General features: G+C 49.3%; 1 protein-coding gene across 3 annotated transcripts; it reads right to left on the bottom strand.

The window, feature by feature from the left end:
* Positions 1 to 2,999: 2,999 nt before the first annotated feature.
* Positions 3,000 to 10,624, bottom strand: ZDHHC23 (zinc finger DHHC-type palmitoyltransferase 23). 3 transcript variants are annotated; one of them, XM_064410170.1, is made up of 5 exons: positions 10,236 to 10,624; positions 9,318 to 9,624; positions 8,453 to 8,620; positions 7,491 to 7,645; positions 3,000 to 7,401 (listed from the first exon to the last, which is right to left on the bottom strand). In XM_064410170.1, the coding sequence occupies exons 1-5, from the start codon at positions 10,471 to 10,473 to the stop codon at positions 7,187 to 7,189; spliced, it is 1,083 nt and encodes a 360-aa protein (XP_064266240.1). In that variant the 5' UTR covers positions 10,474 to 10,624; the 3' UTR covers positions 3,000 to 7,186. The 3 variants fall into 3 exon arrangements, with proteins under 3 accessions (XP_064266240.1, XP_064266238.1, XP_064266239.1); XM_064410168.1 differs by having other exon boundaries at positions 9,318 to 10,013; positions 10,236 to 10,469; XM_064410169.1 differs by having other exon boundaries at positions 7,227 to 7,645; positions 9,318 to 10,013; positions 10,236 to 10,469.
* Positions 10,625 to 11,002: the final 378 nt, after the last annotated feature.

The following is an 11,002-nucleotide window of genomic DNA, read 5'->3' as shown; positions in this document are numbered from 1 at the left end:
CCAAGCTGTTGGTGCAGATTGTGTCAAGCCAACTGAATAGCACTGGACAAAAGGCCAGAGCCAGGGACCTAGACCAGCATTAAGTGGTGCAGACGAAGTGCCATAGGACAGGGTGGGTGCCCAAGCACAGCAGCACACTCCAGAGCTTCAGCATCAGGAATTTGTCCCTGTGGACACAGGGATGGGGCCAGAAAAAGGACCCTACCCCAAAGGCAGGCTGTCGGTGCAGGTCTGAAGACAGCTGTCACTCGCAGGTGTCAGCCATCCTCTGCAACACCCAAACATTTCCCATCTCTCACAGGCACAGTGCAGACCTGCCCAGCAGCAGGTCAGGCGAGCGCGTTCTCCAAGTGCAGGGAGCTGAAGGTGCCTGCATGGAGCATGGGTGAGCTCAGACCATCTGGCCGCATTAAGAGGCAGATTGTGAAAGGAAGCACACGCTGGGAGAGGCTGGATAACACGGGATGCAAGGAAGAGCAGGGAGCATTTTTTGCAGAGGACAGAGCCAAACAGGCAGGGAGGAGCAGAGCTCCCAAAGTGCAGCCGTGCTTGGTGCTAACAGCAATCCACTTGCTCTTAGGACATTTGTTCCTCTTGGAATTCTCTGCCATGTAGTGCCCAACAAGCTCCTGGAACTCCTGGACCAGCCCTTTTACTCCCATTTTTCTGCTGGAATTTTCCTCTCTACCAGGGCTTGACAATGAAGACAGCAAGGAAGGCCTTTGGCCCACCCTCCACTTGGATTTACAGTGTAAGAACAATAGTGACCCAGAGAAGAAAAGGTGATAAAGTATCTCCATCTGGAGAGAAGGCAATATTCCAGCCAGCCAGAGACAGGACATGCTGCAGCTGTAAGGGGAGGAATAGGAGTTTGTAGCAGTAGAGTGGATGTGCCCACATGCAGCCTGGAATTGACCCTAGTGACAGGCTGGGCATGTATTGAATTTACATCTTGCACAGGTAAAAAGGTGCCCCAAACCACTGGCTACTCAGGGGTATATCCAGTTTACTAAACTGCTGATTCTTTCCCCAGCAATGCACATTTTGTCCTCAAAGCCCACAGCTCCCACTCATCTCAGTACCCACTCACCATCCATGAAAATAATGCTGCTTATGTGGGACTTGGTTGCCTCCAAAGAACTTGAAGTACAGTCAACATTTTGGAAACTGCCATTGCTTTCCTTACCTTGCAGGGTTTTCTTCTATTCCTAGTAACTTTGAGAGATTTTCCTGACAAGATGCTCTTTGGTTGGACAGTTGCAGCAGCAAAAAGCCAAAAAAAGATCCAGGAGCTGTGCTTTGACAGCCCTGGCCTACTGCCAGTGCAAGCATGGAGCTGAAGCTTCAACTAGATCCAGCTGAGGTATAGGGAAGATGTTCAGAGATCAGGCAAATTCATACTGAACATGGTCTAAATCAAAAGGGACATGAGAAGCCCCTTGACTTTCCTATTGATGCACACTGGCTGAAACAACTCATACCTCCTTGGCAGAAGCAAGGCTGTGCCAGATGATGCACAGGATACTCCTAAAATCCCTGGCACAAAGTTGGTGTTTTGCAAATTGAGGCTCCCACAGGAGGGTGACATGAGAGAGCTCATCAGACCAAGGAAACAGCTTCAGCCTGCAGCTGTGCCAGAGCATTCCTCCTGCTCCAACACTTGGCTAGATGCAGATGTCAGTGCCTTAACGCTGGTCATCAGCCCACACTCACAGCTCAGGCACACTTCTGCCTGTCAGCTCCGTGCTTTTCTTAGAAAGAGAGGGAGGTGGCTGCACAGCCAGGCTTTCGTTCTGCACAGGGGTGGGGGGAGGACTTTTACTGCAGTGCAATAGCAAATACAAAACCATGAAGTGATTGCAAACTCCCCATCCTCTACTGACGCCCCTGCCCTTAGAGCATTTTTACACACTTTCCCAAAAACCTGAACCACAGAAATACCATCAAATCTGTACACTGGTCACTTCCAAGTCCCCCAGGCCCTGCACAAACTGGATCTGAAAGGGTGCCTGAAATATTAAACAATTTTCTCTCCTCTCCCCAGGCAGGGAAGAACAATAGTTAGCCTGGGAGGAGTCCATGGACCACTGCAGTGTGATCCATAGCCCACATATTTGCAGACCTGTTATCCATTACAGGCACCTGCCCCCAGCAGTGCACCCTTGGTCTTCCCAGAACAGGAGCTGTCACTCCAGGCATGGCTCTGCAGGGCCAGCACAGCAAGCCACAACAAGGGAAAAAGTAAAAGCTAGGGAGAGACAGAAATTTCTTGTGACCCTATCAACAGCACTGGAGTTAACAAAGCTGGTCATCATGCTTGGGTGTCCTAGTCTGACAACCTTCTGCAAACACCAGTGTCATCCAACTAAAACCCTGCTGGAAGGGTTGTTGTCAGCCGTGCAGAGTTATCTTCAAACAAACAGCTGAACAGCAGACAGAAGTACCATCCAGGCAAATCAAAGGAGAGCTCTGGAACAATCAAAGGCACCTGTGAGTCTACTCATTAAAAGTCATCTTGACTTTCAGCAGCAGTCCCAAGATACCAACAGAATTAAAGGTTACATGTCTTCCCACTATTTACAAGAAGAATATCCTATTTCCAAATATGGCTTAGAAAAGAGTTTAAAGCAAGAGGTTGTTCCTTTTGGGGTTCAGAGTGTATTATGTGGGCAGGTGTCAGGGAAAGCAAGACACAGGATAAAAAGGCCAGGAACTTGCTCAGATACTGATGATGCATTGCTCGTAGGATGAATTGCTACCATGAGGGAATGTCTCTGGGATGCTGAGAACTGCCAGCAGGTCTTTCATCTCACTACCAACAAACCCAAAGGTCAACCTTTGCAGAACTGGAAGAACATATGTTTCCCAAATTTTCCTTTGCCTTTTGCTCCTTTATTGCCAAGTCCAGCTCTCAGCTGAATAGCCATGAGATAGTGGCAGCTTTTGATCATTCAGCTTGCCTGCATGTGTCAGCATAAATCAACAGGCCACTCCACAGATCATTTCCATTAATTTATTTTTATTCATTTGATACCCATTTGAAAACACTGAACATGATACAAAATAGACATAAACATACACCCATCAGTCTCTTCAAAAAAGCTTACAAATGTTTCACAAAATTTCTTTGTAATGCTCAGGTTTAAAAAAAAAAATACTTTCCACTTTCTTCCACAGACTATCACACTTTACATTATCAGTAGAGGCATTCCATAAAGACAAGATCTTGGGAGGCTGAATTCCCACATTTCACAAAGAACCTCACCTGTCTGCAAACAGATTTTTGCTGCAGGAACCTCCTGGTAGTGGCAAAAAAAAATCCTAGGTAACTAGAATTTTTCACTGAAAGGAATACAGGAAAACACATCCATAATCACACACGCTTCCTGCCCTAATGAGGCAATATACATTCATATAGGAGGAAAAAAACCAAGCACATTATTAAGACATTAGGCAGTGAGGCAGTATCCATTTTATCTTCAGAAGAAATTTTACAGCAAATGGTTTCATTAAGACACTTGAAAGCAACCTACTTTGAAGGGGGGAAAAAGCACCATCATAGCATGAAGGCTGAAATGTGATTAGGAGTCACAAGCAGCACCAGTTCTGGCTCACCAGTGACTTTTGTCATTTGAGGACAAGTTAAATGGAGAAACAGTCAACGTGGGGAACTGTGATTTGCCTACAAAAAAGCACAATGCAGGAAGACACAGTTAAAAGAGTACCAAGGCACCACTTACACGGTGTATCTAATGGTGCACTGTTCCTACTACAGACACCAAACAGTGGGGTGATGGCATTTGGACACAGAGGGTGTAACACTACAACACCAGCAAAACCAGAACCCTGGGTCCCCAAAATCTGCCTGGTCTACAGAAGTCCACAGTATTTGTGAAACAATAAATGCCTCTTAAAAGGTCATGGGTAAAGCGAGATAAACTAACTTTCAAAGTCTGGGTGGAAAAACATCAAGGCTGGCTATTACCAAAATCCTTCCCTGCTCTTGATCAGCTTTAGGTCCTTTCTTCACACACAGGGAAAACATTAAAGAGCCAGCAGGGTACTGTTTTCTGCACTGCCAGGCATACAGCTTTACAGGTGAGACACTAGTCCTTGCGTAAAGGCTGCACACAACCCACATATGCAGGGTGCTCTCACTGCTCCAGCCCCTAGGCAGCATGGATCTAGGCAGCAACTAACACAGGGAGCCCAAGGACTGACTGCATGCCTAGATTTTAACATTTTTCTACCAGCATGATCAGTACCAAGCTCAGCAGGAAATTACTCAGAGAATAAACTGTTCCTGAGCACACCAGATTACAACAGTTTGCCCTTTCAATAACTGGGCAGGAAGCATTACCCTCCAAGGGTATCCTGCTAATTCTCAGGGATGCTAAAAGGAGAGTTCCCACATCTGAAGGGATTGAAACTCTTCTGCCCATTTAGATGCCTGTTAAATATCCCATTACTTTATGCTTCTCATCTCCCAATGTATTCATAAAGCAAATCCTGTCAGGAAGAAGAGGTAAACCAATGCCATGCCATTAAAGAAACAGCCACCATTACTGTGTAGATTACAGCCACCTGAACCTCCTATTCACTGAGGAACCAGCACTGCATTTTCCTCCTAGGAAAAAACTCCATCCTTGCAGTCCTTTAGTGCCCTGAATGGTTTCAGTTCCCCCTGGAGACGGTGCAAAAAAAGAAAATTACTTTAGCACTTTGCCCCCACTCTACTGGAGCATGTTTGACCAAGGTATGGAATAGTTACATTAGTCTCAGGTCCTTTATTCCTAATCTGCACTCCAAATTCCACGCTGCCTGGGAGAACAGCCCAGAGAGAGTCTTGGTGTATGCAGTTCAGATGAAACGTCCCACTCACTAAGAGACAAGGGACAAGGCTACCGTGACAGGCTGCAAAGGTGAAACCAATCTCTGCCTGTGGGAGCAAGTGAGCACCACACAGTTAGCACTGCCAGGGAAGCACCCTGTGATCTGCTCTGCTTTCTCCCTGCCAGGAGTAGCAGGACTCTAAGAAATAAGACTTATCACAAACCTGCAAAAGCTCCCCAAGTTTGTTCAGTTTGTGGATGCATGATTGATTCCTGTGCATGCAGCACACAGGGACGAACAAATTGGCTGTCTCCACTGCAGGGGTTGATTTAGCCCAGGAGGTCCTTCTGCCTTTATCTTCCTCAGTGCCAGCAGGGTAAGATCTAAGAAGATCCTGCTAGCCCACAGCATCCTTATCTCCAGGGCTGCCAAGCTTGACATCATCTCAGCAGGCATCACAGTATACATATGTGCCATGGAAACATTTACAGACAACTCAAGTGGAAGCAACTTTGTCTCTATTTGAACTCCTAAGATCAGGCTTCAAGCTCCAAACAGAAGGTCATAAAGGAACACTTTGCACAGTCCAGCTGGGTACTTTTTTACCCACATTAGGGTCAAGAAAGTGGTCAGAACCTTCTACTGTGCTTGGTTAGAGGTAGGAAGCAAAAGAACTGTCCTTTTACCTCCTTATAAAGAACTGCTTACTGGAGTAAAAGGGGCAAGAAATAAAGGAAATTCAGTAACTGTATAGCCACATTCCAAATGCAGCTGCTCCTCAATTATCTGCTGATTATAAAACGTGCCACTTGAGGAAACCAAACAGTGCAAAGAGCAACACAGTCTTTACCTTAAACTGGGACATATTATGAGGAGCACTCATAAAAAATATGGCAGGAATCCCAATGGACAGCCCCGACCCTGCTTTCTTTTGGCACCAAGCACCATCCATTTATTCGTCAAAGCTACTGCACAGCAGCACAGTGAATGTGCATCTCTTGCCCAACATCCCCCAGCTGCCTGCCATGCCTGTGCACTCAGGGGCAGACATGACCCACACATACTGCACACATCTGAAAACACCATAGCCAGAACAAAGCTCTATCTCCGCTTTTGCGCCTTAGGCCCAACCTGTAATTCTTGTGCCACGGTCCCCAGCTCTTCCAGCCAGACCTTTCCTATTACTGCAGAGCCAACAGCATACATAAAGGGTTTAAAACAGAAAGTAACAAAAATTCCCACCCATGAAATCCAGAAACCACTGCCACCAAAACCTTGTTATTTTGGCTGAAGCTCAAGTCCAGGCCATAATACAATTGATGAGGAAAAAATGGCACTCTTTCAGAGCACATTTTAACAGGTTCATTTATCTGCCAGTAGAGGTCATCTATCCCAAAAGCAAACACCTCCAACACATCCTACACCTCTCCCTATGTACCATAGGGTTGATCTGTTCCATGGCTTCTTGGATTGAGAAATCAGATCTACAGTCAAGCAGCTCCACAGGAACTGTGTTGAGAGGAGACAAGACCACTGTGCTAACAGCAATACAACCAAGATGCTACCTACCAAACATGCTGCTAGCAGAATTGCCTACTCTCCCACAGACTCCCTTCTCCCATAGACATAGGATTAAGGTAATTTCCATAAAGCTACAGCAATACCAGACAGACAGCACTCTTGTTCTGCCCTCAAAGTTCGCTGTCACATGTTGCTTCAAAACTCCTTACTTGGTGTATTTACCTGCTGTCACATGTCACAACCCATAATCAGAGCAGAAACACTTTGAGGGAGACGAGCAAAGCCTTGAAACCAATACAGACCCAGCTTGCAGAAAGAACAATGGAATCTCCTTTCACTCATTCAGACAGACAGGGATGGAATAACAACTTTAGGGGTTAAGAGGTGAAGGGATCTTACGAAGTCCTACAGGAATGTAGCTCACAAAGGCACTTAATAGAAGCATGTACACAGCTGGATGGAATCAGAGATAGTAAAAATAAATAAATTAATGCACCAGAGGAGAGCACTGCCCAGTGACTACATAGACAGTCTTTTCTAGCCAAAGAGCCTGGTTTCTGCAGGGGTCCATCTGTTATCTGTATCCAGAGTTTCTTCTGCCATCTCCAAAATGCCACACACGTAGGTACAAACCCAGGGATTCCTTAACCTTTGCAGGAACCAGTGCACTCTCTGAAGCCAAACAGCAGGTCCCTCCTGATGCCAGTATTCACATCTAAGGGAAACTCAAGTTCTCAAAACCTTGTGCTCTTCTTGCTGTTTCCCACAGTGGAAAAAGGCAGCAGGCTCCTCCTCTCCCCACCTGCACATATGGCTTACTGCTTTCTGCATCCTATTGCTGGCTCACAGCATGTGAAGAACCATTCCACCAGGGAAAATATTTGCTGTTGTCAGTGAGGGGATAGCCCACATAATGACCACGAGGCAAGGTTGTGTGAAGAGGAGTCCTGGTGGGAGGGGCTGCTCCCCTGCTAAACAAAGTCAGTGAGCCATGACACAATGCCATCTGCAGAAAGAGGGATGTCACACGATGTCCTCGGCAGAGCGCTGTGGAGGAGAAGACCCCAGGCTCAGGAAGTGGCCCCAGTTGCACAGGAGGCCCCTGTTATACTGGCCAGTGTCTATCACTAACCCACCCAGCAGTCTGCGCCCGGTGTTGTCCCGCAGAGCCAGCCGAGCTTCCCTCTCAGTCACGTTGTAGCTGATGTTCAACAGCTGGATAAGGAGGATGTATCCCATGCCAGCTGTTACAATGGCACAGTACCATACACAGGTGAACGACAGAGCAGAGCTGGCAGCAGGGAAAAAGATGGAAAGGAAGCCATTTAGTAGTGGAGCAGCTGCTTTAAAGTGACTTTCCCTGGTAATCACTATCCTTTCAAATCCCTGTCTACATCTGCCACAATGATCTCACTTTGCTGCTTTCATCAGATAATCCTTAAAGGCTTTCTCAAAATTAAAGCTTCAGGGTTTACTTAATGAGAGCTTTTACTGCTAGCAGAGCTACTCTTACACATTGCTGTCACACAACCTAGCTCTTTACTCTTGTGTTGTAATGGTGCTCTGGCCTTATTTAAGGACCCCAGGATGCTCTCACTCAGGTCATGAGATGGAGTAGAGGAAGGGCCCCTTGAGTAACAGCAATACTCTGCCCATATGTGATAGTGCTGGTCTCAGAACTCACGTCCAATAGCTTCCACCACCTTCCCTGCCACACAGAGCGTGTATCTAGGCAGATAGCTTGGAGGACATTCACTAGATAAATAGTAAAGAATGAGAGGGAGAGAGAGCATGTGGATTCCAGGCTGTCAGACCATTACATGCATCAGGGGGGCATACGTATTTAAAAGTACCTCTATATATAACACAATAAATACTTCAAATCCTAGCTCCTTCAACTTTTTCCAAATAAACAGCAAGCTCTCTCCAAGTCTCAGGCTGCCCACCTTGGCGGAGGCAGAAACATGTCTTTGCTTTCCAGAGTTTTTTAGGGAACACTTTGTGTTCAGGTCTGACAACCAGCAGAACAAGGAACAGGAGCTAAGCTGCCTGAGCAAGCCTGCTCCCACCCCAGCTCTCTGCCAGACAGACATCTCACCTGTAGTCAGAATAGGCCCCCGGGCAGTAGAACAATGCCACAAACGGACTTCGGCCCCTACAGATGGTGTGCAGGGTCAAGGTAATCCCGTACACAGAGGTGAGCATGAAGAAGGAGAGTGCAAGGATGAAAGCTTGATGGTTCTGCTCCCCTACGCAGCTGTTAATCCTCCAAAAGGAAAGAAAAGATTACTTTGCTTAAAAAAGAAACCATCTTCTATTACTTCTCCCTCCCCCAGCTGTCAGAGAACCTGATTTCCAAGGTGCTTCCAGTTGACACAGGCTAAGAACTTTGAAAAATGTTCAAAGAAGCTTTATAACTTTATATAGAAAAGTTACAAACACAAGACAATAGACCTGTAGGGTAACAGGAGCAGACTGCATCCAATTTTTAGCAGAGGTAGTATCCTTTGCTGAGATACATTACACCCTACTACCCCCTTGGTTCCAGCACCACAGGAAAACCCAAAAGGTAGTTTAGGGCTCCCTTGCCCTAGGAGGGCACTAAGGCAACTTAATCACAGGATTGCTAGTGCTCTACAGACCAAGTCTAAAGAAAAAAAAAACAAATCCAAGAAAATCCACAGCAAAAACAATCCCAAACTGATGAAAAACAGTAGAGAAGTAAAAGCAATTCTGAAGTATGCTGTAGAAGCTTTCAGCTATCAGCTCAACTCACTTAGAATAAACAGTTATTCTATTTTTTTAAGGGTAAACACAAAGCTTTTTGCATTTAAAGAGTGTCATAAGGTCTTGCACATAGAAAAAACAACTCTATTTGCCAGACTGTAAAAAAAATAAGCTTACTTTAAAAAGGAGGGAATTCAGAGAGAGAACACAGGGAGCCTCAACAGTGCAAAACCTACCAGACACAGTGATGGTCCAGTCTCCTCACACACCTGCCACAAAGCCGGCAGTGCCCTGCTCGAGCTGGTCTGACCAGCTGGCATTTAGTGCACCAGTCCCTTTTCACACCTGCTGGCTGCTGAGCTGACATCCTGCAATAACCTTTAGCCTCCCCATTCACAGCACGACTGCTGGCAGCACCTGAGATGCCATGGAGCCCGCCGGAGCTCCCTCTAATACTCCTGTTGTGCAAACCCTGGTGCGATGGCTCCTCGTTGCCTGCTGAGATCGGAAGGTAGCCAGGGTCCTTCTTGGCTCGAGACAGGGCTGCAAGCATAAGAATTAACCCGCACGTGAGAGTGACCACTTGGGAATGCTCCACGTGGCCCCGGGGAACCACCTCCCGGAGAAACACATAGTACATATATCCCAAGGAGAAGAGCCCCAGGCTCAAGAAGAAGAGAGTCCGTTCCTTCCTCCGGTGGGTGAGGTAGTAATACCACAGCACCACAACGGGCAGGGACGTCAGGATGATGAGCCCCAGCAGGAAGTGCAGGGCGGCAACGTGGAGGAAGACGGGCAGCAGGACGAGCGGCGGCACGAGGCTGACGTTGATCTTCACGGCCCCCGAGAACCAGGGGACCCGCAGCCGGTCCGCGATGGTGTCGGCGATCCTCTCCAGCGCTCCCGGGGGCAGCGATTTGCACGTCAGCCACCTGCGAGCGCGGGGAGCACAGCGCCGGCTGGCACCGGGACAGCCGCGCTCCCGCCCCCTGCCCCATCCCGCTCCCACCGCCTCCCCTTTCCCTCTCTCCCGACAAGTTTCCCCGGGAAGCGGGGCGCAGCTCCCCCGCACCCAGCGCGGCAGCCCCGCGGGGACGCCGCCGCCGGGAGGCTGTCCCGCAGTCGGCAGCCCCCGCGGATCGCGGAGCCAGTACCTGTCGCAGCCGTCGTCGAGCTCCTCGCAGTCGCAGCAGCACGCCGCCAGGTGGTTGCGCCGGCCGCGCCGGTCCACGTACTCGCAGCAGCAGAGCGTCTCCTCCATCGCCGCCGCCCGCCCGTCCCTCCCGCGGGGCCGGGAGCGGCTCCCGCCGCCGCCGCCGCCGCCTCAGGTGCCCCGCGCGCGCCGCCGCCCCCGCCCGCGGGCCCGCCCCCGCCGCAGCGCCCGCCCGCCATTGGCCGCGCGCGCCCCGAGGTGTGCGGGGGGCGGCGCCCCCGCCCGGACCGTCCACCTGACGGCGGCGCGCGCCAATGGCCGCACGGGGGCGGCGCCGCCGTCACGCGGGGGCACCTGCCTTAAAGGGGCAGCGCAACAGGTGGGGCGGCGGGGCCCGCGGAAAGGCCCCCTCACACCTCCAGGCCGACCCTACCCACACCCGTGTGTGCACCACTGCCCGACGGGCTGTGCACCGCCCGAGCCAGCGCTGCCCTCCTCATACGGCCCAAACGCGAGGGAGGGGGCTCTTGCATTCTATGGGATTTTCTTTCTGTATTCTTTCCCTCAAGCTGCCTGGAGAACGCTTGAAGCACATGAAAAGGAGTTTCATCATCAGTGGGCACACCACACTGAAGCACTGAAGCACAGCCCTTGATGGAGGGAAAACACCGAGGGCTGAAATTTCTCTGGGAGAGCTGGAAACATATGGCAGAAGGCAGCCTGCCAAAGCTTGCCGTATGCAAGAGATATCAAACCCTTTCCTGTTAA

This window comes from Passer domesticus, chromosome 2, assembly GCF_036417665.1.
Source record: "Passer domesticus isolate bPasDom1 chromosome 2, bPasDom1.hap1, whole genome shotgun sequence".
Taxonomy (NCBI): domain Eukaryota; kingdom Metazoa; phylum Chordata; class Aves; order Passeriformes; family Passeridae; genus Passer; species Passer domesticus.
This window is presented reverse-complemented; position numbering and strand designations above follow the sequence as displayed.